A 26,968-nucleotide genomic window follows, 5' to 3' on the forward strand; every position below is an offset into this window, starting at 1 on the left:
CATGTTGAAACATAAGTAACCTATGGATTGTTGAATACTGGAGAGAGTGTTACTTCTCTGTTAAACCTACTCATCTTAACTTCATTGCCTCTTATAATCTGTCAGGTTGGAAGTCGGATTGCAGACCGTATATATGACATAGCCAGGTAAGTGATGATTGTCATAATAAAATACAGTCAACTTTTCTTTTTAATTATTTTTTTAATATACTAATTAATTTATTTTTGGCTGCGTTGGGTCTTTGTTGCTGTGCGCGGTCTTTCTCTACTTGCAGAGAGTGGGGGCTACTCTTTGTTGTGGTGCACGGGCTTCTCATTGCAGTGGCTTCTTTTGTGGTAGAGCACGGGCTCTAGGCGCGCAGGCTTCAGTAGTTGTGGCGCACGGGCTTAGTTGCTCCGTGACATGTGGGATCTTCCCGGACCAGGGCTCGAACCCGTGTCCCCTGCATTGGCAGGCGGATTCTTAACAACTGCACCACCAGGGAAGCCCCAATCAACTTTTGAATGAAGGCTTGAGAAATTAAATGCTGAGAACTTGATATCTGGAATGGCAGCATCTAGATGAATTTATTACCAGGATTAGTAGTTTTAATCACTCTTAGATCTCTCCTTTTTTTATGTCTGAGAGAGCAAGTATTTTCTCATTGTTGTCTTAAAAAAGAATGAATGGGGGGCTTCCCTGGTGGCGCAGTGGTTGAGAGTCCGCCTGCCAATACAGGGGACACGGGTTTGTGCCCTGGTCCAGGAGGATCCCGCATGCCGCGGAGCGGCTGGGCCCGTGAGCCATGGCCACTGAGCCTGCGCGACTGGAGCCTGTGCTCCGCAACGGGAGAGGCCACAACAGTGAGAGGCCCACGTACCACAAACAAACAAACAAACAAACAAAAAGAATGAATGGAAACACAGCTCAGCTTCTCTCCAAGACTAAATGGCTATTCCACTTGATTTGGTCAAAAGCGAGTAATGGAAAGATTGCTCCAAAAATGGATATAATTGACATGTGAATTTTAAAATTTACTAAACCTAACTTTAAAAGTTTAAAATTTTAACAGAACCTTTTACCATCTAAGTGAAGGAGAGAGTCTACCTAGATTTGTTCCCCCATCAAGTTATATGAGACTTTGGCCATTATATCTTAGGTATTATTAATAGCAATAAGGGTTTTATGACAATTATATAGAGGTAGATTTGAGAAAAGAATACCTTCATCAAATATTATTAAAACCTTGATGGAGTCATTGCTCTATATTAGGCATAACAAAAGCTTTACAGGTTTGAATTTACAGCCAGGTAGCAGGAACCACAGTTAAATAATGGCTTTGCTATAGAATTGCTCTGTGATGTTAGCAAATCGCTTTTGGTGCTCTTTTGTGTAAAAGACACACATTAAATTAGACCATATGGGATGAATTTATTTCATTTTGTCTATTCAAAAAAGGGGAATTTTGTAAAATCACAAACTCTTGAAATCATATTTTGGATATATCCTGGCTACTTAAAACAGTCTTGGGGTGAATCAGTTTCATAAAGTTAAAAAAAAAAAATTCTTCATTGTTACAAAAATCACCCTCATTTCATCTGTTTCATTGGTTTCATTATTTTAAAAATCTGAAAAATAGCTAATTCTCTATACTGTAGTCATTCATTTGCCTGGCTTTTAGGTCATTTGCAGTTTAATAAATGAAACATTAAATTTTCCAAGTCAGATTGGATTTTACAATCTCTTTATGTCATAGTACTGAGCAAAACACAGGTCTGTGGAGAAAACTGTGATTTTGGCTAAAAGCATGTCTTAAAATAACAGTAACTCTTTGGAATTAAATCATTAAAAATAACAGTCTAAAATGTCTTACACTAATGTTCTATTATTAGAATAGCTTGTATTGTCAACACTGATCTTATGTTTATTATTTAAACTAATCCAACAGATTATTAAATGTCTTATTTGTGCTCTCTGAAGCTTACTTAGTACTGTTAAAGTCGGTGATAATAATAAGTCCTAACTGTTGAACATTTGTACTGTGCTGAATACTTTACATGCACTGTTTCATAAAATTCTCATACCAACCCTGAGGAAGATAGTAACTTTTCCATTTTATAGATGGGGAAACTGAGATCCAGCAAGATTAAATCACTTGTCTGTGGTCACAGAGCCAGTAAATTGCAGGCCCAGAATTCTAACTCGTGTCTTTGTGATTGCAAAGGCTATATGCTTCCCCAGGCCACACTGCCTATGTTCACAATCAAGATAGAGGGCATTAGGTAAATAAATGGTTCTCTCACCAGTGGTTCTCCAGCTGTGTACTGGTGTTCTATATTTTTGACATAGGTTTTTAACAGAAATTGAAAAGGAACTCTTGCTTCCAATAGGAAAAATGTTATTAGTGGATAAAATTTAAAAAAATTTTGTCACAAATTTTTCTTAAACCTATGACCCACAATTGGATGTGTAAACTGATTTAGTATGACATATATTTGGAGGAGACAGCATTGCATAGGGGATAATAGTTCTGGTTCAGGATTCAAACAGACTGAATTCAAGTTCTGACTGCTGGTTATTAGTTGAGTGACCTTGGATTGACTTACTTAACTCTGCATACTTAGCACACTGCTTTGAACCTGGTAAGATTTAAGTAAAAGCTATTATTTAGTTGATATTTTGTTTGATTTTTAGTTTATCATGTTTTACTTCATGGTCTTTCACATGATGATTTCTAAGTCATCAAAAATTTGAGAAGTAGGGATAAGTAGTAAGTTCCTGGTAGGTGTGCCAAATATTTTCATGTTCATTTACATTAACTTCTTTTCATTCTTTATCTGGGTATATTATCAAATTAAAATACCCCCTACTAAATCAGTTCTTCACATCCACATCATGGAGCAACCTTATGGAAGGCCATTGGTTGTGAGGTCCTGTGAGTGGCTAGGCCAGACAGACTTGCCGTGTCTGGTGTGTTCTCTGAGGGATGCACCTTGTGAGGCAAGGCAGCAAAGGCAGATGATATAACTTTTTTGAAAGCTGTGTTCACTAAAACGTTTTTACTTAAGAAAATTAGTTTTTAATAGTTATTTATGGACTATTTTTATAGACAAATATGACTTCTGTGTCTGTTTTTCAGAGATTTCCCCCTTGCTTTGGATGTCGGTTGTGGAAGAGGTTATATAGCACAACATTTGAATAAGGTATATTTATTTGATGACTTAATTTACTTTGAGAAATAAAATTGGCTAATTTTAAGGGAAGACTTTCCTAATCAATTTGTATCATATTTAGATTTTGATTATATCAGAATTTCTCATTTCTTTGTTTTTTTTGAAGTGATGGAACCAGTGGTTGTTTTGTGTCTACTCCTAAGTAGTTTATTCTTAAATTGTTTTTTCTTTTCTTTGAATCCATTTTATACGGTGTTCCTACTGATAGTTTCTTTAAGTCTATGTAAGATACATTGTACTTTATTACCACTTTGTTCAAATATTTTTAATAATTCACAATAAAAATCACATTGACATTCATTTGGAAGTTGTGAGTAAGCTAATACTTTATCTATGAAAAATATTCATTTCATCAGTTGGTTAGAAATCTTGTGTGTGATGAAATATAAGTAGCCTTTATTAATGCTTATACCATTTTATTTTTCAATTTGTAATTCAGACCAAAAACATTTATTAATTGTTTTAGCCTCTCTATGTAGCACACTGTGCTGGACACAAATTAAAGTGGGATTTCTATATCAAATCTACTTAGAAAAAAAGTACACTTGAGCTAAGGCAGGAGGAGGGGTGTGTATGAGCCTCTCCAAATACTGTTATTGATAATAGTAAATGCCATGGAAATGGTATAGTCATTAAACTGCAACAGGAGTCAAGGGAAAGGAAAATCAGTAGGGTTTCATTTGATTAAAGGCTTCTGAAAGGGCACAGAATCTGACCTGGGATTTGAAAGAATCTGGATTGGTGTTTCATAGGCATTGGAAGTAAGGGCATAGCAGGAGGGAAGGTGGAGGTAGAAAGCTGTAGGGTGTGATACAGTGATGTTTAAGAAAGATTAATTTGGGGATGGTATGCAGGAGGGATCTTCTGTGGTACAAGAGTGGGGACTAGCTCTCAGCATATTATGCCATGGAAAAGTTAACACATAGCCTTAACCCAGTGGAGTAAATTAAGGATGCTGATTATTCATACCTGTGTTCTCCATTTTATTAAATATTGTTAAATATATTACATGTAGGGTTGACTGCATATATTTAATTCTATGTAACTTAATATGTGTTATTAAAAGTATTTGTGTACCATACTAATTACATGCAGAAAAATACCCTTACAAAGCTGAAAATTAATCTATAATTATCACTTTTTCCTTTACTAATTTCAACAGTTGTTTTGTTTGATTTGTTACTAGTTTTTTTTTGTTTTTGTATTATCTGATCAACTTTATTCCTTTTCAGGAAACTGTTGGAAAGTTTTTCCAAACAGACATTGCAGAAAATGCTTTGGTAGGTAGCTTTTTAATACTGTAGGTTTCTGATCTCCTGGTTTGTTTTTTAGTTCTTTACTTTTTTATTTCCTTCAAAATGAAATTAGCTGTTTTTTTCCTGATTATAAATGTAACAAACATAAAGGAAAGTAAAACAGTACAGGAAGTATAATGGAGGAAGGAAAAATCACTCTTAGTCCCACCACTCAGAGGCAACCACTGGTGACATTGTGGTCTCCACCTTGTAGGCATATAATATCTCCCCAACACTGTTTTATACAAACATTATTATGCTAACATGCCATATTTTTCATAGAATACCACTCTTTTATATCAATAAATGGTATATATATATATATATATATATATACACACACACACACCCCCCCCTATTTATACAGCTATATAGTATTCCAGCATACGAATATTCCACGATTTATTTAGCTAAATTTCTTTGAAGGACAGTTGTATTTCTAGTATCTCAGTAACCAACACTGTGATGAACATCCTTATATAAAGCAATTTTGATTTATTTTCTCCCAGGGAATAAATTCCTAATAGTGGAATGTATGGATTCATTGATGTTCAGCTTTAAATTTTTAATATACATCTCCAGACTGCCGTTAGAAAGACTAAAGAACAGAATTAAAAGAAAGCACTCTTTTCTCCTTCTCTTTGGCAACACTGGGCCATTTATTTTGTCTTTGTCAATGTAATAGGCAGAAAGTAGAATTTCATTGTTTTTATTTACATTTCTTTGTTTACTAGAGTAGCCAAATAGCTCTTGATGTCTTTTGGCTATTGTTTTTTTTCAATTTGTGAATTTTGTAAGTAATTTTTATGATGTGCCTGTACCTTAGTCCTTTATCTACTTTAACCTTGGCATGTTCTTATTCTAGGTGGTTTGTAAGAACTTGCTTTTTAGGGATATTAGTTTTTCTTCATATATTTAAAAAATATTTTCCCAAATATATTGTTTACATTGTTTATTGCTTTTTAGAAGTTTTTGATTAGTTTATCATCAAGTATATCAGTCTTTACAATTTCTGTTTTTTGAGTCACGTTTACTTAGGCATTTTCATCTAAGAGTATAAAAGTGTTCACCCATATTTTCATCTAGCAGTTTTCTGGCTTCAATTATTCCACTGAAACTTTTAATTTTTTTAATTTTTATTTTTTAGAAGGACTAGAAACTACCAAGTAAATATAACATTGACTTAAGTTTAACAAACAATGATTGTGTTAATAATTAAGATGTTATATACATGTGTTTTGAACGTCTGTTTTTTAACTTTTAGAAAAATGCCTTAGAAATGGAAATTCCTACTGTCAGTGTTTTAGCTGATGAAGAATTTCTTCCCTTCAGAGAAAATATATTTGATCTGGTGGTTAGCAGTTTAAGGTTGGTAATCTATTTGTGCTTTTAAAAAATATATGTTAAAAATAGATAATTTATGCTATAAAATTTTAATATTATAAGGTAAATAAAATAGATAACAGAGTAAATATCTTAATAACTTATCTTAAGTCACAAACCAGTTTTCTCTGGTAAAGAATTATGGATTATATGCTCCCTAGTGGGGATAAGTGATATAGTACCTCAACTTTTTTTCCTCCCCAACTTTCCTTAATTTGCTAAAGTTTATCTGTGTTAGAAGGGTTTTCCTCGCTGACGTAACCTAGTTACATGTTGATGGGGCAAGAGTTTGAAAGAGTATACTGGCTCCAATATTCAGATGTTAGAACACCCTTATAAACTCATTCTGGCAAATAAGGAAAAGCTCATATTTCCTTTAACTTTAATTCTTCTACACAGAGACGTAGTTCTCAAGGTTACTTTTTCCCTTTGTACTTCCTACCATGTCCCTCCACATTTATTACAAAAACATATATTATAAATGTTTGTTGAATAGATTATAATGTACAAGGCACTGAGCTCGATGCTTTGGGGAATTGAAAAATGAATTCAGACAGGAATCCTGTCCTCAAAGACCTCAACATCTAATAGAGAAAATAAAGTATTCTGTGTGGTGCCTTATTTCTCCTTATTAGTATAGTCAGATTTTTTTTCAAAGATTCAACATGCTCAGTTCAGCCCTTTTAATGGCTGTTTTTAGGGTGACCTGTCATTATGGTTTGCCCAAGACTTTACCAGTGTTAGCACTGAAAGGCCTGTGTCTCAGGAAACCCCTCAGTTCCAGGCAAACTGGGAGAGTTGGTCACCCTTGCTGTTTTCTTTAGTGAGTTTGTAATTTTTTCTCTGCTTTTTGAGGTGTGCTGAACAAACTTAGAAAAGTATTCTGATTCTATTGTGAAATGGAAAACATTACACGTACTTGGTCTAAGGGAAAGAGCCCTGGGCAGAGAGTCAGAACCTGAGTTTTAACTTTAGCTCCTGTGCTTGTTATTTGCAAGTAACTACTGTAATTCTGTCACTTTCAGTTTCCCCGTAAGTATGATAGAGTTTATAATATGACCTCAATTTTTAAAGTATCAAATAATTGATAGAAAGCATTATGAAAGATAAATGTGAGCTTAACATAGTATGGTTTGAAATGGGTCTTCGGTGCTCTCCTGGAATTCAGCTAAGAGGATGCCAGCTCTACCAGGAAAGTGTGACCATACTCTACAGAGACTGAGTCTTGTGGTTATACAACACCACACTCTGGGAGAGGATCAAATAGAGTCCAAAGACAATGCAAGACATTTCTAAAATTAAGTTTTAAGTATATAGAACTTTGAGTTTATTTATTCTTTTTTATAGTCTTAAAAAATATGGGATATTATTTATCAGAAAACTCATTGAGTTATTTTTGATGAGTAATACTGTTTGCCTTGGGAAAATTATAGGTCTGATGAAGTGGCTTCCCCACCTCACCCCGCGAAAGTAGGACTTAGAATTCTATATATATCTAGCTTAATTGTTTGATTTAATTGGTGAACTTCCTTGAATATGTCATCAGGTCCTTATTTTTACTATTTCAAATAATTTCTCAGAATAGCACTGTTTAAATGAGATGCCAGATAGGGATGATTTTTACTTTATTTTTTTCCCCAGCTTTATTGAGATATTATTTATATATAACATACGTAAGTTTAAGGTGTACCATATGATGATCAAATACATATATATATTGCAAAATGATTACCACAATAAGGTTAGTTAACAATTTTCATCCCTTCACATAATTGCAATTTTTTGTGTATGTATGTGGTGATAACATTTAAGATCTACTCTCTTAAAAACCTTCAATTATATAATACAGTGTTGTTAATTATAGTCACCGTGCTGTGTATTAGATCCCCAAATCTTGTTTATCTTAAAGCTGGGAGTTTGTATCCTTTGAACATCTCCCTGTTTCCCTCTGCCCCTGGCAGCCACCATTCTACTCTGTTTCTATGTGTTTGGCTTTTTTAGATTCTGCATATAAGTGAGAACATACAGTATTTTTCTTCCTTCGTCTTGCTTATTTCACTTAGCATAATGCCCTCAAGGTCCATCCATGTTGACCCAAAAGGCAGGATTTCCTTCTTTTTTATGGGTGAATAATATTCCTCTGTGTGTGTGTGTGTGTGTGTGTGTGTGTGTGTGTGTGTGTGTGTGTCTGTGTACACACCACATCTTTTTTATCCATTCATCTCTTAATGGACACTTGGATTGTTTCCATACCTTGGCTACTGTGAATAATACTGCTATGAACATGGGAATACAGGTATCTCTTCAAGATAATGACTTTACTTCCTTCAGATAAATATCTAGATGTGGGATTGCTGGATCATATGGTAGTTCAATTTTTAATTTTTTGAGGAACCTTCATACTGTTTTCCACAGCAGCTGTTCCAGTTTATGTTCCCACCAACAATGCACAAAGGCTCTCTTTTCTCCACATCCTCACCAGCCTTTGTCATCTCTTTTTCTTAATGCACATCCTGATAGGTATAAGGTAACATCTCATTGTGGTTTTGATTTGCATTTCCCTAATTATTAGTGTTGTTGAGCATCTTTTCATATACCTGTTGGCCATTTGTATGTATGCTTTAGAAAAGCTGACTTTTACTTTATTCATTGAAGACTATTTGGAGAGATAATCATATCAGGAAAGTGATATACTGTCACATTTTCTCCTGCAACAGAAGGAAGGTAATTCCCTAGGAATATTTTTTATTTTAAAACTTGTATGAAAACAATCAGTGAATTTTGATATACAATTTCAAACATCAAAATGTACACCTTTTTTGTGGCTTATCATTATACTAGTGCTGCTCGTACTAATTAATTATACACATTAAGCTAAAACAAATGTGTGTTTTATATTTTAGTTTGCACTGGGTGAATGACCTTCCTAGAGCACTTGAACAGGTAAAAATCTTAGTGTTGATTCTAATAGCCTGTGTTATTTTGTTTATTATTAGCAACTTATAGATGTTTCTGTTTTTACACAGAAACTTATAGATGTTTTCCATTTTATATTTTTGACAATTGGAAACGGAAGCAAATAAAAAATTGATTATCTTCTGTCGGCCAGATACACTTGGTGCCCTTTGGCATATTAAGAAGTACATTAGTGACTCCCTGTTCCCTGAGAATTAAGAAATCTAATTATGGAGTTGTTACTAAAGTTTTCATAAATATTTAAGACTTGTACAAAATAATACTAATATCATAAGACATTTTCTGTGTGGCTTTCTTTTCTTCCTGCACTGCCTATAAATTTTTTGTGGGTGAGAACCTATTTGTTCCTACAGTGTTTGTATCTCCCCCATACCTTATACTTAGGCAATGCTAGTAAATGCTTCTCGGTTGATATTGATCAACAAACAGATGAAGGGTGGGTAAAAAGCATTGTGTTCCAAGGAGGGAAGGAGATCACTGTGGCTTGGAGTGGCCTAGGAAACCTTTAAGAGGAAGGAATTTCTTGAACAGGGCCTCAAAGGGTAGGTCAGATTTGGAGTGGGAATACGCTCCAGGAAGGCAGAATCCCGGGATAGATGGGAGGTGTAAGAGACTCAGGAGCCTGAAAGGACAAAGAGGAAGCCTGTTAGAGAATTAGTATAGTGCCAGGTGTAGATGAGGAATTTTGGGACCAGATTTAGGCAGACTCAGGTGACAGATTAAGGAATTAGGAGTTTTTTCTTAAGGCAATTCAGAGCCACTGGAGAATTTTGAAGAGGAAAGTAACATGATTAAAAAGCTGGTAGGCAGGATAATAACTACCATATCTTAAGCATATACTGTTTGCCAATCACTGTGCTCTGTTTTATATATGTGTTAAATAACTCTGCAGGATAGCTTCATTTTGCTGATTAGAAAACTGATGCTGGAATTTGTTACATGGAAGAGAGACTGTTTCAGTGGCCCAGGCATGAGATACACTAAACCTATGTGGCAATGGTAGGAGTTAAAAAGAAGAGAAAGGTATTTAGGACTCTGCAAAGTAAGAGTCAACAGTTTGGTGGCTGGTTAGAGCTGAAGATCAAAAAGAGTCAGGAGTCAAAGCTTGCCTTAAAGTTTTGAGTCTGGATGACTGGAGAATAATTAGTAAAAGTAGGGGAAAGAATGGTAGTGATCAGATAAAGGGAATAGAAAATGGTAATTAACAGAAATATGGCATTTGGAAAAGGGAGTTGGTTTGAGAAAAAGTGTTGTGTGTGTGTTGGATGTACTGGGGAAGGGGAGGGAGTAAGTTTATCAAGAGACAGATATTCATGGCGCACAGGCAGCTAAAGACAAATTTAGAGTTCTGGGAAGCTCAAGGTAGAGATTGGAAAGTGATCCTTGTGAAATCCATGGGAACTGATAAGCCCTCTGCGGTAGAGAGAAGTTGAAGAGAGCTGAGGACTAAATTCTAGGTGCGTTATATTAGAGTTTGGTGGCAAGAGAAAGAAGTAACACTAAAGGGGCAGAAGAAAAAAACCAAAAGATTTTACAGTTGGTTTGCTTATATACTGTTTTGTAATTGCTTCATAATGTATTAAATGTAAATCCAAGATGCATACTTGAATTAGAAGAGCCTACTAAAAAAAAAAAAAAAAGAAGAGCCTACTGTGATTTGGGTTCTGATGTACTTCAGAATCCACCCTGTCCTGTAATGTTCCTCGTTGTTGAGAATAGTCAGAGTCAAAACTAGTTAAAGATTGTAGTTCTAAGAGTCATTGAGTAAACATTTATGATCTGGAATTCATTCTGGCTGCTATTTTGCTCAAGTTATAAATTAAAACTGGTTTTTGTTTTAAAGCTGAAAAATAAGTTGGTTACTTCTTAATTCTGTATGTTACTAGATTAATATGTTAATATTTTAACTAAAATGTTACTAGATTAATGTTGTGAATCATAATGGTTTCTCTGTAAATCAATTTTTTCTGCATAATAAGCCACCTCAGCTTTTTGTTTTAAAAATAATTAGCTCACAATTTTGTGAATTAGGGATTTGAGCTGGACTTAGGAAATTCTTCTGGGTCTGGCTTGGCTCACCCGTGTGTCTGATATGCCAATGGATTGTCTTGGAGCTGTCGGATAGCTTCAGCTGGGACGCCTGGCTGATCTCTCATCCTTCACCAGGCCAGCTCAGGCTTGTTCACAACGTGGTGGCCAGACGGGGCTCCTAGAGAGCAGGTGGAAGCAGCAAGGCCATAGAGACCTCGGCTTGACACTGACACACTGTCAACTTGCTCTGCATTCTTTTGGTCAGTGCAAGTCACAAGGCTAGCCCAGATTCCAGGAGGGGGAAGTAGCCTCCATCCCTTAATGGGAGTTGTTGTTGAGCAGCGTTTCAGAGGGCACGGATACAGGGAGGATGGTGATTTTTGTACTCTACCACACTTTAAAATTTTTTTCTTTCAATATTTTACTGATTATAAGAGTCAGTTTTGTCTATTATAAAAAATTAAAAACATATAAAATATTTTATAGATATTAACACTATCAGTAAATGTCTATCTTCACAACAATATTATACTGCAATGCCTTTCTGATAGTTGGTTGTCTAAGTGTTATTTAATAAATTATCTGGTTATTAATTTGACAAAATAAGAATGGTAATCATAAAATATTGATCTAGATACCATATATCCTTTTAACATTTTTATATGTAAAATTTTGAATAGTTTTGTTGTTTATATTTATTTCAGATTCATTGTGTTTTAAAACCAGATGGAGTGTTTATTGGTGCATTGTTTGGAGGTGACACTCTCTATGAACTCCGGTGTTCATTACAGTTAGCGGAAACAGAAAGGGAAGGAGGATTTTCTCCACACGTCTCTCCTTTCACTGCTGTCAATGACCTAGGACATCTGCTCGGGAGAGCCGGCTTTAATACGCTGACTGTGGTAACTATCAAGAGAATTGAGTAACCCATTAATTACACAGTTCAGAAATAATCACTCTCTCTTTTTATCTTGATTGACACAAGGTAGGAATGTAAAACTTCTATTATCCATTACCTGAATAAGTAACTCAAACAAAGAGTGTACCTCAGTTAACAAGGAGGCTATTTTCTAAGACACGCTACTCCATCACAGTCTTCAAATCCAGAGTTAGGTGTAACATGAGAGTTAGAGCATCCCAGAGGAGGAGGGAAGCGGGTGTACGGGAGCATTCACAGCATTGCCTCTACCACCAGCCCTCAAGTGAAGTGGTGCCGTGTGAGGCAGAAATGAGAGAGCGTGCATTCACGAGGCCCTGGGTTAGATCCAGGTAGAGAAGGGAGGACAGGGGGCTGTACACCATCAGGACTGGAGAGATCTGGGAAGAGGACCCGAGACCATCAGCGATGAAGAAACATGGAGTCACCATGGTGCAGTGATGGTGCAGGGTGCTGGTGTCTGACAGTATAATTTGGATCCTTACCTTGCCCCTTTACTAGCTAGGGGAATTTGGGGGGTTTACTTCACCTCTCTGAGCATTCATTTTTAAAAAAAAATGCAAATGTTACTCACCACAGGTGGCCGTTAGGATTAAATAATTTAAAGGGTGTAAAGTACCTGGACCTTCACAATAAATGCTCAATAAGTCCTAGTTCCTGCCTTCCTCTCTCCTCCTCCCTCTACTCCTAACACTTTCCAGGCCAAGGCTTCCCGCAGGGACGCATCCAGACAGGGATTCCCCCTTCAAACCTCCTTCAGCAACAAAGTCATTCTAAAAGATGTCATTACTGCCTTCCAGAGAATGGACTTGCCATGATTTTCCAAACCCCTCAGGCCTAAAAACATCTCTAAACCTGATTAGAAGAGATAGGAATTTTTTTAATGAAGAAAGCTTCTCATTGCATAATTAGAGACTGTAAACTTAAAGTAACTTTTTAAGGAGATGTAGTGTGAGTGTGTTTCATAAAATCAACCTACCGAAAATGGCTTGTCATATCCTTCCGTGCTTTGATAGAAAGCAAGGAGCGTAGACCAGCAGGGCCTCTGATGTTGGGAAGGGGTTTCCCTTCTAGGGAAGGGAAGAGACAGAGACTGGGAACTGACGACAACCCTCACGGAGTGATGTTGAAGAACTCGTGCCCAGTCAAACAGGTTAGTCAGCAGTATTAAGGGACTCAAAATTCATTGCCCATTAGGAAAAAGATGAGACTTCTGCTGAGTCATCGAAAGAAAGTTAAATTATGTTAACCACTTGCAGTTTTCTATGTTTGTAAAGTGAGTTGTGTGTTCTAGAAAGACTTCTACTAAAAATATTTAACCTGACATTATAACATTTCATAGCCTACATTTCTGTTAATTGGGAATTCAAATAATTCAGAATACCTTCCATATACTTCTCCAAAATTGAGCAGAATGACTCAAACATTAATATAATGCAAAAATATTGCTGTATAATCTTCTCTATAGTTTATAAAATTAGTTGCTAATTTAATATATAAATTCTATAGAAATTTGTTCCTTGAGACATATACATTGTTTCTAAAGTGCTGTATTAACATTGCATCCTAATTCATTTTCTAAAACTCCCATGCAAGAAAGCTTTTAGATAATCAATTATACAGGTTTATGTTTCATACATTAGATATGTTACTTTTATACTGCGATGGATTTTTATTTGTAAAGTGAAATCAAGTTAAATTAATATCATGTAATTATATTTACATTTATATGACCCTCTTAGTGAATTATTTTTAGAGTTAGTTGGCATTCTTAATGAAGCTCATTTCCTTTTAGAATGGTTTCCAGGCTAGTATATTAGAAGAAAACTGCAAATATGGTCCCCCATCTTAATTTGAATAAGACCTTTGACAAGGCTATTGTAGTACTCTTGATTGAGAAGGAGATGGTGCTTTTAGTTGCTTTCGTTGAATTGTTTTCAAAGGATATTGTTTAATGGTTAGGCATTAGCTGGGAGGAAATTTATTTTTAATCTTAGAATCTCTTTTTAAAAATAATTTCCCCATGTAGAAAAATATATACAAGGGACTATCCAGAGATGATCTTATTAAAAAGTGCACATACAACCTGATCCATGCATATGTTTTTTAAAAAAATGAAAAAAAAACACAAACAAACCATGTATAGAGAGAATAAGACAGTGGGTCCAAAATGAACAGAAGTCTCCTCCTGCCTTCTGACACCCCATTCCTTTCCACAAGGATGACTTTGGTTAACTGTCTTATATATCCTTTCAGAACACTTTTTCCTCACAGACTGGAGTACAGTTATATCACTTAAATGTACACATGCAACAATATATACTCTTTTGCTTTTTTCTATATGCACTCTTTTTTTTCCCCCAGACAATAACATATCTTGGAGATCCTCCCGTACAAACATACATCTACCACATTCTTTTTTGACAGCTATATAGTATTTCATTGAATAGATATACTTTATTTAACCTGCTGTCTGTAAATGGACATTTAAATTGTTTCCAGTTTGTTGTTTGTTTTTTTTATACTCTTTCAAAAAATGCTGCAGTGAATTTTCTTTTACATAATCGGTCAGATCAATTTCTAGCAATGGTATTGCCTAGTCAAAGAATATGCATTTCAAATTTTGACAGTAAAATTACTGTCCATAAGGTAGCATTAATTGACATGCCTCATCAACAGTGTATGTTAATCCGCTGCTTATACTTTTGTTTTGTATCTCTAATGTTAAAATAGTAATTGGTCATTTTGTTTTGCATTTCTTTAGGAATTAGAATGGATGTTTTTGATAAGTGTTCCTTAGGGTTTTGTATTTGATTCTGTGCAACATTAAAGTCCAAAATTGGGAGGTGTAGTTAACATATTAGATAAAGCTACAGAATACAAAAAGATCTAGATACTTCAAAAGTGGTTAGTGCCAATAGGATGAAGTTTGAGATATGTGCAGCATTTTGATAGCAAACTTGAAAAAAAAGTGTCCTATATTCAGGGCTAGTTTCCAGTGTAGGCAAACTCCTACATCTGAGTGGTTAACACAGGAGTTTTTCACATCACAGCCATGCTGGTTGGGCAGCTCCTCTCCATCCTGTAGTTGTGCCATCTCGGCCTTGTATCCTTTATGGTCACTGCAGCAGAGACGGCCTGGAAAAGGCTCACTAGCTCTTTATTACCTTGCCTCCACCTCACTTTTCTTTTGCCAGGAGAAATGTCTGGGGTTGTGAAGTGTCAAGGAGTACCTGGATGTTTGGGGAGCATCAGTGGTCTCTGCCACTGTACCAACAGTGAACTCCTGTATCAAACTTCAAAAAGAGTGGGGTATCATTGCTCAGCAGTTCACTTGAGAAATAAACTGTATGTGCCAGCCATGTGCCCTTTCCTAAACTAGTCTGTGTAGTATTGCTGCATCACTGGGAGTAGAATGAAAGCATCTTGGGAGATGACCGTTTTTGGCTTTATTCTGCGTGTCACATTTTGAGAGAGAGTGAGATTGATATTGACTATGTAGAGAAAAATGAAGTCAGCACATGTAAGGATCTATAAATTTTGTCTAAAAGCCTAACCCCTCCCCCTAAAAAAATTATAGTGTCCTGGAAGAGTTTTCAAAGACTTGAAGAAAAGGGTAATTGTTTGCAGAGTACAGAATAGACTTTATTCTGTGTTAATCCCAAGGAGAGAATTAGAACCAGTTGATGGAGTTATAGAAAGATTACTGTTAGAATGGCAAGCATTTATTCTGCAATTTGAAATCTTTGTAAATCAAGTGTAAGCCAGATGACGTCTGTGAAGAATACTGTAAAGAAGATTCCTGCTTACCGTGAGAGATTGGTCTGGGCAATCTCTACAACCTCTTTTCTAATCTGGATTTTTGGTAATGAATGCCAAAGGATTTGTCTTTCTTTTTGAATAGGACACTGATGAAATTCAAGTTAACTATCCTGGAATGTTTGAATTGATGGAAGATTTACAAGGTAAGACACTTTAAAGAATTTTTAGACTCCATATGAGAGTCGTATTTTGAGGGCTGGCTATGGCAAGCACTGGGGCCAAGCACTAGAGATACACTGGGTGAGGAGAAAGCGGACTGTCTTCATGGAGTTTATTCTGTAAAATGGGTGAGGCCGACATGAGGCAGCTGCCACAAAGATAAACGTTAAACTAGAATTGTGGTAAGTGCTGTGAAGTAGAGGAACTTAGAGCTGTGACTGCCTGTGAAAGGCTGGCAGGACTTTCTTTTTTTTTATTAACATCTTTATTGGAGTATAATTGCTTTACAGTGTTGTGTTAGTTTCTGCTGTATAACAAAGTGAATCAGCTATACATATACAAATATCCCCATATCTCCTCCCTCTTGCGTCTCCCTCCCACCCTCCCTTTCCCATCCCTCTAGGTGGTCACAAAGCACCGAGCTCATCTCCCTGTGCTATGCAGCTGCTTTCCACCAGCCATCCATTCTACAATTGGTTGTGTATATATATGTCCATGACACTCTCTCATCTCGTCCCAGCCCACCCCTCCCCCTTCCTGTGTCCTCAAGCCCACTCTCTACGTCTGCGTCTTTATTCCTGTCCTGGCAGGACTTTCTTGAAGGAGCATATGAGGGTGGTAGAACACCTCAGTGACTTTCTCCAGCAACACTTGGCAGCTCAGATCCAGGCACAGGTAGAAAGAAAGCAGGTAGTTGGGTTAGTGTAGGATTGCGGGTTGCCAGGGGGTTAGGTGGGATAGGTCCTGGTGTGGGAGAGTCAACAAAGTCCTGTCTGAGGAAGTGATGGTTGTGCCCTAAAAAATGAAGCGGGGTCACTAGGCAAAGCAGGGAGGAATTGAGTCCCAGCCACGGAGAACAGCATGTGCAAAGGCCCTGTTGCAAGAAAGAACGTGGCAAGAACTGAAAGAAGGGCATTTTGGCCAGAATACAGGGAGTAAAAAGAAAAGTTGACTGATTAAATTGGTAGGTAAATGGGGGCCTTGTAACCTTTGTTAAGATTGTTTGTCTTTATCTTAAAAGGCCCCTTGAGGTATTTTAATGGGGGGAGGGGTCATGATGTCAGATTTGTATTTTTTTTTAAATGGATTGGCAGATAAACTAGTAGGAGACTTAACAGCTGCAAAGCTTACTGAGAAATGGTGGTGGTTTGGACTAAGGTGGTGGCAGTGGAGATGGAGAGAAGTGAATGGATTCTGGACATGTTTACGAGATAATTGTGACAGTTCTTGCTGATGGATTACACATGGGCCGATGAAGGAGAGAGACATTTCAAACATAGCACTGAGTTTCTGGCTCTCCTATCCAGATAGATGGTGCCCTTCATTGATAGAGAAACAGTAGAAGATAACCAAGTATGGGCAGGGACAGCTCTTGAGTTCACACTTGGGCATGTTGGATTGGAAACGCTTTTGAAATAGCTGAAACAAGACGTCAGGTAGGCAGTTGAGTGTGTGGCTGTGTAGCTCAGAGGAGGCTACTGGCCCAGGTAAACATTGTGAGTCATTTGTGAATAGGTGGTGTTGGAAGCAGTAGAGAGGTCATGGCCTGGGAGAAGCTTTGAGGAGCAGCAAGGACACAAACCCAACCTCCCAACCCCGAAAGAGGTGAGGCTGCCGACTGTTGCACTGTTGCACTGTTGCACTTGCTTCTGTAATAACCCTCTGGTAACTACTTTACCCCTGTCCTACAAGTCAGAAATATTATGCCCAAAGAGAACACTTGCCTGTTAGTGGTGGAACTGGGTGCTAAACTCTTGCCTTCTTGACCCCTGTTCTGGCACTCTCTTGACTGACTCTCTTGCTTCTCGTAGCTGCCCATTTGTAACAAAGTCCATTTTACCTATCATTCAGCCTCCTCTGAGTACGGTGCTTCTGTCAGCTTTATAAGGGGAAAGATATGTAGTCAAAAACTTACTCTTGTAGTCACACTTTTTTTTTAATTGGAGTATAGTTGGTTTACAATGTTGTGTTAGTTTCAGGTATACAGCAAAATGAATCAGTTATACATATACATATATCCACTCTTTTTTTAGATTCTTTTCACAAATAGGCCATTACAGAGTATTGAGTAGAGTTCCCTGTGGTATACAGTAGGTCCTTATTATTTTATATATTGTAGTGTGTATATGTCAACCACAATCTCCCAATTTATCCTTCCCCCACCCTTACCCCGTGGTAACCATAAGTTTGTTTTCTACATCTGTAACTCTATTTCTGTTTTGTAGATAAGTTCATTTGTACCCTTTTTTTAGATTCCACATATAAGCCATATTATATTATATTTGTCTTTCTCTGTCTTACTTCACTCAGTATGACAATCACTAGGGCCATCCATGTTGCTGCAAATGGCATTATTTCGTTCTTTTTTATGACTGAGTAGTATTCCATTGTATATATATATCACATCATCTTTATCCATTCCTCTGTTGATGCACATTTAGGTTGCTTCCATGTCCTAACTATTGGAAATAGTGCAGCAGTGAACACTGGGGTGCATGTATCTTTTTGAATTATGGTTTTCTCCAGATATATGCCCAGGAGTGGGATTGCTGGATCATATGGTAGCTCTATTTTTAGTTTTTTAAGGAACCTCCCTACTGCTCTCCATAGTGGTTTTACCAACTTACATTTCCCACCAACAGTGTAGTAGTGTTCCCTTTTCTCCACACCCTCTCCAGCATTTATTGTTTGTAGATTTTTTGATGATGGCCATTCTGACCCGTGTGAGATGATACCTCATTGTAGTTTTTGTTTGCATTTCTCTAATAATTAGTGATGTTAAACATATTTTCATGTGCCTTTTTAAAAAATAAATATATTTATTTATTTTGGCTGCATTGGGGTTCTTTTAACATTTTTATTGGAGTATAATTGCTTTACAATTGTGTGTTAGTTTCTGCTTTATAACAAAGTGAATCAGTTATACGTATACATATATCCCCATATCTCTTCCCTCTTGCGTCTTCCTCCCTCCCACCCTCCCTATCCCACCCTTCTAGCTGGTCACAAAGCACTGAGCTGATCTCCCTGTGCTATGTGACTGCTTCCCACTAGCTATCTATTTCACATTTGGTAGTGTATATATGTCCATATATACACTACCACTCTCTCACTTTGTCCCAGCTTACCCTTCCCCCTCCCCGTGTCCTCAAGTCCATTCTCTAGTAGGTCTGCGTCTTTATTCCTGTCTTGCCCCTAGGTTCTTCATGACCTTTTTTTTTTTTTTAGATTCCATATATATGTGTTAGCATACGGTATTTAACCATCTGTATGTCTTCTTTGGGGAAATATCTATTTAGATCTTCTGCCCATTTATTTTAAAATTAATTAATTAATTAATTTTTGGTTGCATTGGGTCTTTGTTGCTGTGTGTGGGCTTTCTCTAGTTGTGGCGAGCGGGGGCTACTCTTCGTTGCATTGCACGGGCTTCTCATTGCAGTGGCTTCTCTTGTTGTGGAGCATGGGCTTTAGGCGCATGGGCTTCAGTAGTTGTGGCACACAGGCTCAGTAGTTGTGGCGCCCAGGCTTAGTTGCTCCGTAGCATGTGGGATCTTCCTGGACGAGGGCTCGAACACGTGTTCCCTGCACTGGCGGGCAGGTTCTCAACCACTGCGCCAGCAGGGAAGCCCTTCTGCCCATTTTTTGATTGTGTCGTTTGTTTTTTCTGATATTGAGTTGCATGAATTGTTTATATATTTTTTAGATTAATCCCTTGTCAGCTGCTTTGTTTCCAAATATTTTCTCCCATTCTGAGGGCTGTCTTTTCGTTTTGTTTATGGTTTCCTTCACTGTGCAAAAGATTTTAAGTCACTCTTCACTCATTCTAGTTTAATCAGGGATTGGCAGCCTTAACATGCATGCTCAAGGTGACGGGGGACCAATAATAAATCACACAGCCCCTCCTGAGGTGCACTTGGCTCCTCCTACTGTAATCACAGAGACCCTTCATCCGAAGGCTTGAGAGGTGGTGATAGGCTGACGATTTATCATTCAGACTCTACTGACAAAAATATTTTTCAAATACAGCATTTAGTTTTGTTCTGCTATGTAATAAATGCTGTGTTCATGATTCATTTCAAGAAGGAAAAGAGAAAGAGACTAGAAATTAGACCTATCAGCTGGAAAAAGTTACCACCCATTGATTTAAAAATACAGAACTTATTCTGTTCTAAGTGCAATTCTGTGAGGTTTTCTAATATCCTAATTTTACAGATGAGCAAATTGAAACATTGAGAAGTTGAGTGTCTTGTCCATGGTCACACTTAATCTGGAATTAAGTGATTAAATCCTATACTGCATACTTGATCTCTGCATTTTTTTCCACTGAAATTACATAGATGTTGAGTAAAATGCACTAATCTTAACTGTACAGCTGCTCGTATTTTTAAGTACTATATAAACCACAGACTAGAACATTTCCAGCCCCTAGAAGGTTGCTTCATGCCCCTTTCCAGTTGATAACTCCCCTTCCCTTAAGGGTTTTAATCGTTCATGTATTTTAAGGAACTGTTGTCTAATATTTACCTTTAAGAGGCTTTGCCAGTGCTTCTCTTATTTTTACTGTAAAGCCTTTTACACAAACCATGTGCTTTAGTCTTTAATGTCTCTTATTCTTTTTTCTTTTTTAACAACTTTATTTGAGTATAGTTGCTTTACACTGGTGTGTTAGTTTCTGCTTTATAACAAAGTGAATCACCTATACATATACGTATATCCCCATATCTCCTCCCTCTTGCGTCTCCCTCCCACCCTCCCTTTCCCATCCCTCTAGGTGGTCACAGAGCACTGAGCTGATCTCCCTGTGCTATGGGGCTGCTTCTCACTAGCTATCTATTTTACATTTGGGAGAGTATGTATGTCCATGCCACTCTCTCACTTTGTCCCAGATTACCCTTCCCCCTCCCCGTATCCTCAAGTCCATTCTCTAGTAGGTCTGCATCTTTATTCCCGTCTGGCCCCTAGGTTCTTCTGACGATTTTCTTTTTTTCTTTTTTTTTTTAGATTCCATATATATGTGTTAGCATACGGTATTTGTTTTTCTCTTTCTGAATAACTTCACTCTGTATGACAGTCTCTAGGTCCATCCACCTCACTACAAATAACTCAGTTTTGTTCCCTTTTTTGGCTGAGTAATATTCCATTGTATATATGTGCCACATCTTTATCCATTCATCTGTTGATGGACACTTAGGTTGCTTCCATGTCCTGGCTATTGTAAATAGAGCTGCAGTGAACATTTTGGTACATGACTCTTTTTAAATTATGGTTTTCTCAGGGTATATGCCCAGGAGTGGGATTGTGGGTCGTATGGTAGTTCTATTTTTAGTTTTTTAAGGAACCTCCATACTGTTCTCCATAGTGGCTATATCAATTTACATTCCCACCAATAGTACAAGAGGTTTCCCTTTTCTCCACACCCTCTCCAGCATTTATTGTTTGTAGATTTTTTGATGATGGCCATTCTGACCGGTGTGAGATGATATCTCATTGTAGTTTTGATTTGCATTTTTCTAATGATTAGTGATGTTGAGCATTCTTTCATGTGTTTTTGGCAATCTATATCTTCTTTGGAGAAATGTCTATTTAGGTCTTCTGCCCATTTTTGGATTGGGTTGTTTGTTTTTTTGATATTGAGCTGCATGAGTTGCTTGTATGTTTTGGAGATTAATCCTTTGTCAGTTGCTTCATTTGCAAATATTTTCTCCCATTCTGAGGGCTGTCTTTTCGTCTTGTTTATGGTTTCCTTTGCTGTGCAAAACCTTTTAGGTTCCATTAGGTCCCATTTGTTTATTTTTATTGCCATTTCTCTAGGACGTGGGTCAAAAAGGATCTTGCTGTGATTTATGTCATAGAGTGTTCTGCCTATGTTTTCCTCTAAGAGTCTGATAGTGTCTGGCCTTACATTTAAGTCCTTAATCCATTTTGAGTTAATTTTTGTGTATGGTGTTAGGGGGTGTTCTAATTTCATACTTTTACATGTAGCTGTCCATTTTTCCCAGCACCACTTATTGAACAGGCTGTCTTTTCTCCATTGTATATTCTTGCCTCCTTTATCAAAAATAAGGTGACCATACGTGCATGGGTTTATCTCTGGGCTTTCTATCCTGTACCGTTGATCTATATTTCTGTTTTTGTGCCAATACCATACTGTCTTGATTACTGTAGCTTTGTAGTATAGTCTGAAATCCAGGAGCCTGATTCCTCCAGCTCCATTTTTCTTTCTCAAGATTGCTTTGGCTCTTCATGGTCTTTTGTGTTTCCTTACAAATCGTGAAATTTTTTGTTCTCGTTCTGTGAGAAATGCCATTGGTATTTTGATAGGGATTGCATTGCCTCTGTAGATTGCTTTGGGTAGTAGAGTCATTTTCACAATGTTGATTCTTCCAATCCAGGAACAGGGTATATCTCTACATTTGTTTGTATCATCTTTAATTTCTTTCATCACTGTCTTATAATTTTCTGCATACAGGTCTTTTGTCTCCTTAGGTAGGTTTATTCCTATATATTTCATTCTTTTTGTTGAAATGGTAAATGGGAGTGTTTTCTTAATTTCACTTTCAGATTTTTCATCATCAATGTATAAGAATGCAAGGGATTTCTGTGCATTAATTTTGTATCTTGCTACTTTACCAAATTCATTGATTAGCTCTAGTAGTTTTCTGTAGCATCTTTGGGATTCTCTATGTAGAGTATCATATCATCTGCAGAGAGTAACAGCTTTACTTCTTCTTTTCCAATTTGGGTTCCTTTTATTTCTTTTTCTTCTCTGATTGCTGTGGCTAAAACTTCCAAAACTATGTTGAATAAGAGTGGTGATAGTGGGCAACCTTGTTTTGTTATTGATCTTAGTGGAAATACTTTCAGTTTTTCACCATTGAGGATGATGTTGGCTGTGGGTTTGTCATCTATGGCCTTTATTATGTTGAAGAAAGTTCACTCTATGCCTACTTTCTGGAGGGTTTTTATCATAAATGGGTATTGAATTTTGTCAAAAGCTTTCTCTGCATCTATTGAGATGATCATATGGTTTTTATTCTTCAGTTTGTTAATATGGTGTATCACGTTGATTGATTTGCGTATATTGAAGAATCCTTGCATTCCTGGGATAAACCCCACTTGATCATAGTGTATGATCCTTTTAATGTGCTGTTGGATTCTGTTTGCTAGTATTTTGTTGAGGATTTTTGCATCTGTGTTCATCAGTGATATTGGCCTGTAGTTTTCTTTCTTTGTGACATCTGTGTCTGGTTTTGGTTTCAGGGTGATGGTGGCCTCGTAGAATGAGTTTGGGAGTGTTCCTCCCTCTGCTATATTTTGGAAGAGTTTGAGAAGGATAGGTGTTAGCTCTTCTCTAAATGTTTGATAGAATTTGCCTGTGAAGCCATCTGGTCCTGGGCTCTTGTTTGTTGGAAGATTTTTAATCACAGTTTCAATTTCAGTGCTTGTGAGCGGTCTGTTCATATTTTTTATTTCTTCCTGGTTCAGTCTGGGAAGGTTTGCATTTCTAAGAATTTGTCTGTTTCTTCCAGGTTGTCCATGTTATTGGCATATAGTTGCTTGTAGTAATCTCTCATGATCCTTTGTATTTCTGCAGAGTCAGTTGTTACTTCTTTTTCATTTCTAATTCTGTTGATTTGAGTCGTCTCCCTTTTTTCTTGATAAGTTTGGCTAATGGTTTATCAATTTTGTTTATCTTCTCAAAGAACCAGCTTTTACTTTTATTGATCTTTGCTATCATTTCCTTCATTTCTTTTTCATTTATTTCTGATCTGATCTATATGATTTCTTTCCTTCTGCTAACTTTGGGGTTTTTTGGTTCTTCTTTCTCTAATTGCTTTAGGTGTAAGGTTAGGTTGTTTATTTGAGATGTTTCTTAAGATAGGCTTGTATAGCTATAAACTTACCACTTAGAACTGCTTTTGCTGCATCCGATAGGTTTTGGGTCATCGTGTTTTCATTGTCATTTGTTTCTAGCTATTTTTTGATTTCCTCTGATTTCTTCAGTGATCTCTTGGTTATTTAGTTGTGTATTGTTTAACTTCCATGTGTCTGTATTTTTAACATATTTTTTCCTGTAATTGATATCTAGTCTCATAGCGTTGTGGTTGGAAAAGTTACTTGATACGATTTCAATTTTCTTAAATTTACCAAGGATTGATTTGTAGCCCAAGATATGGTCTATCCTGGAGAATGTTCCATGAGCACTTGAGAAGAAAGTGTATTCTGTTGTTTTTGGATGGAATGTCCTATTAATATCAATTAAGTCCATCTTGTTTAATGTATCCGCTAAAGCTTGTGTTTCCTTATTTATTTTCATTTTGGATGATCTGTCCATTGGTGAAAGTGGGGTGTTAAAGTGCCCTACTATGATTGTGTTACTGTCTGTTTCCCCTTTTATTGCTGTTAGCATTGGCCTTAATTATTGAGGTGCTCCTGTGTTGGGTGCATAAATACTTACAATTGTTATATCTTCTTCTTGGATTGATCCCTTGATTATTATGTAGTGTCCTTCTTTGTCTGTTGTAGTAGTCTTTACTTTAAAATCTATTTTGTCTGATATGAGAACTGCTACTCCAGCTTTCTTTTGATTTCCATTTGCATTCAATATCTTTTTCTATCCCCTCACTTTCAATCTGTATGTTTCCCTAGTTCTGAGGTGGGTCTCTTGTAGACAGCATATATACAGGTCTTGTTTTTGTATCCATTCAGCCAGTCTATGTCTTTTGGTTGGAGCATTTAATCCATTTACACTTAAGGTAATTATCAATATGTATGTTCCTATTACCATTTTCTTAATTGTTTTGGGTTTCATATTGTAGGTCTTTTCCTTCTCTTGTGTTTCCTGCCTAGAGGAGTTCCTTTAGCATTTGTTGTAAAGCTGGTTTGGTGGTGCTGAATTCTCTTAGCTTTTGCTTGTCTGCAAAGGTTTTAATTTCTCTGTTGAATCTGAATGAGATCCTTGCTGGTAGAGTAATCTTGGTTGTAGGTTTTTCCCTTTCATCACTTTAAGTATGTCCTGCCACTCCCTTCTGGCTTGCAGAGTTTCTGCTGAAAGATCAGCTCTTAACCTTATGGGGATTCCCTTCTATGTTATTTGTTGCTTTTCCCTTGCTGCTTTTAATATTTTTGCTTTGTATTTAATTTTTGATAGTTTGATTCTTATGTGTCTTGGCATGCTTCTCCTGGATTTATCCTGTATGGGACTCTCTGTGCTTCCTGGACTTGATTGACTATTTCCTTTCCCATATTAGGGAAGTTTTCAACTATAATCTCTTCAAATATTTTCTCAGTCCCTTTCTTTTTCTCTTTTTCTTCTGGGACCCCTATAATTCAAATGTTGGTGTGTTTAATGTTTTCCCAGAGGTCTCTGAGACTGTCCTCAATTCTTTTCATTCTTTTTTCTTTATTCTGCTCTGCAGTAGTTTTTCCATTTTTTATCTTCCAGGTCACTTATCTGTTCTTGTGCCTCAGTTATTCTGCTATTGATTCCTTATAGAGAATTTTAAATTTCATTTATTGTGTTGTTCATCATTGTTTGCTTGCTCTTTAGTTCTTCTAGTTATTTGTTAAATGTTTCTTGTATTTTTTCCATTCTTTTTCCAAGATTTTGAATCATCTTTACTATCATTGCTTTGAATTCTTTTTCAGGTAGACTGCCTATTTCCTCTTCATTTGTTTGGTCTGATGGGTTTTTACCTTCCTCTTTCATCTGCTGTGTATTTCTCTGTCTTCTCATTTTGCTTAACTTACTGTGTTTGGGGTCTACTTTTCACAGGCTGCAGCTTCGTAGTTCCCATTGTTTTTGTGTCTGCCCCAAGTGTCTGAGGTTGGTTCAGTGGGTTGTGTAGGCTTCCTGGTGGAGGGGACTGGTGCCTGTGTTCTGGTGGATGAGGCTGGATCTTGTCTTTCTGGTGGGCAGGACTGTGTCCAGTGGTGTGTTTTGGGGTGCCTGTGACCTTTTTATGATTTTAGGCAGCCTCTCTGCTGATGGGTGAGGTTGTGTTCCTGTCTTGCTAGTTGTTTGGCATAGGGTGTCCACCCTGTAGCTTGCTGGTCATTGAGTGGAGCTGGGTCTTAGCATTGAGATTGAGATCTCTGGGAGAGCTTTTGCCATTTGATATTATGTGGAGCCAGGAGGTCTCTGGTGGACCATTGTCCTGAACTCGGCTCTCCCACCTCAGAGGCACAGGCCTGACACCCGGCCGTAGCACCAAGACCCTGTCAGCCACATGGCTGCTAGTATTGGAGGGTCTCCTGCAGAGGTGGGGGGTGGCTGTGGCTCACCGCAGGGATAAGTACACTGACAGCAGAAGTTCTGGAAAGTACTCCTTGGCATGAGCCCTCCCGGAGTCTCAATGTCTCTTACTCTGAAGAGGATTAGGATGAATTTATCTAAAGATAACTTGTAAAAGTGATATTTAACAAAGTTGCTATAAATGTTAACTGGTTGATTTTATATTCATCCACTTACCATTTATTGAGCATGTACTATGTGCCAACCACCGAGCCAGTGTTGGAAATAACAGTTCCTGATCTTAGGGAACTCATGCTCCAGTAGAGAAAGAGACACACAGAGATAGGCAGACATATGCTTTTAACTGTAAAGTGAGATAATTCTTTTTATAAGTGCAGGGAGAAACAGAGAAAAATCCCTAAATCTGCTTAGGGAATCAAGGAGCTTTTGCAGAAGAAGCAGCACCTAAGCTAAAATGAGTTTGCTAGAAGAATGAAGGGGTGGGTGCACCTTTGGGGGGTTGGGGCCTTGCATTCCAGGCCAAGGAAAAGGCCTATATAGAACCATGGAGACTCAAGAGGTTATGCTCAGCCTTCACTTTCCTAACTGCGAAACTGTACAGTAATTCAGTATTGCTTGAATATGTAGAATGGGAAAATGACGGGAAATGATGCAGGATAGTCCATTAGAGGCTTATCTAGACTTTATCAGGTCAGCCTTGCAGTCTGTTGGGAGACTATTGTGCAGAGGAGGGACAATCAGATTGATGTGTGAGGCAGCTCACCCTCCAGCATCGTTTATGAGGCATGTTCATGAGGAAGGTAAGACTAGCTAGCATGGTTAACCTCTCTTGTTTTGCATGAGGAGACTGGGCACAGACCGAAATAACTTGCCCAAGGCGATGTGTTTAGTAAGTGGT

The 26,968-nt window shown here is 37.3% G+C and overlaps 1 protein-coding gene across 4 annotated transcripts in view; it reads left to right on the forward strand.

Moving 5' to 3' along the window:
• NDUFAF5 (NADH:ubiquinone oxidoreductase complex assembly factor 5) overlaps positions 1-26,968 on the forward strand; it is a 32,573-nt gene that overhangs the window by 2,463 nt on the left and 3,142 nt on the right. For 3 of the 4 annotated variants that reach the window (XR_009522103.1, XR_009522104.1, XM_060031252.1), the window contains exons 2-8: positions 106-146; positions 3,119-3,182; positions 4,445-4,492; positions 5,772-5,875; positions 8,794-8,833; positions 11,602-11,799; positions 15,739-15,799. Coding sequence is in view for 2 of the 4 variants with exons in the window: in XM_060031252.1 (XP_059887235.1) it covers positions 106-146; positions 3,119-3,182; positions 4,445-4,492; positions 5,772-5,875; positions 8,794-8,833; positions 11,602-11,799; positions 15,739-15,799 (556 nt within the window). In the remaining 2 variants the exon portion in view is untranslated. Of the gene's footprint in view, positions 1-105; positions 147-3,118; positions 3,183-4,444; positions 4,493-5,771; positions 5,876-8,793; positions 8,834-11,601; positions 11,800-15,738; positions 15,800-17,330; positions 17,421-26,968 lie in introns of all 4 variants that reach the window. The other variant, XM_060031253.1, reaches the window with a different exon arrangement.

Source organism: Delphinus delphis, chromosome 15 (genome assembly GCF_949987515.2).
Source record: "Delphinus delphis chromosome 15, mDelDel1.2, whole genome shotgun sequence".
Taxonomy (NCBI): domain Eukaryota; kingdom Metazoa; phylum Chordata; class Mammalia; order Artiodactyla; family Delphinidae; genus Delphinus; species Delphinus delphis.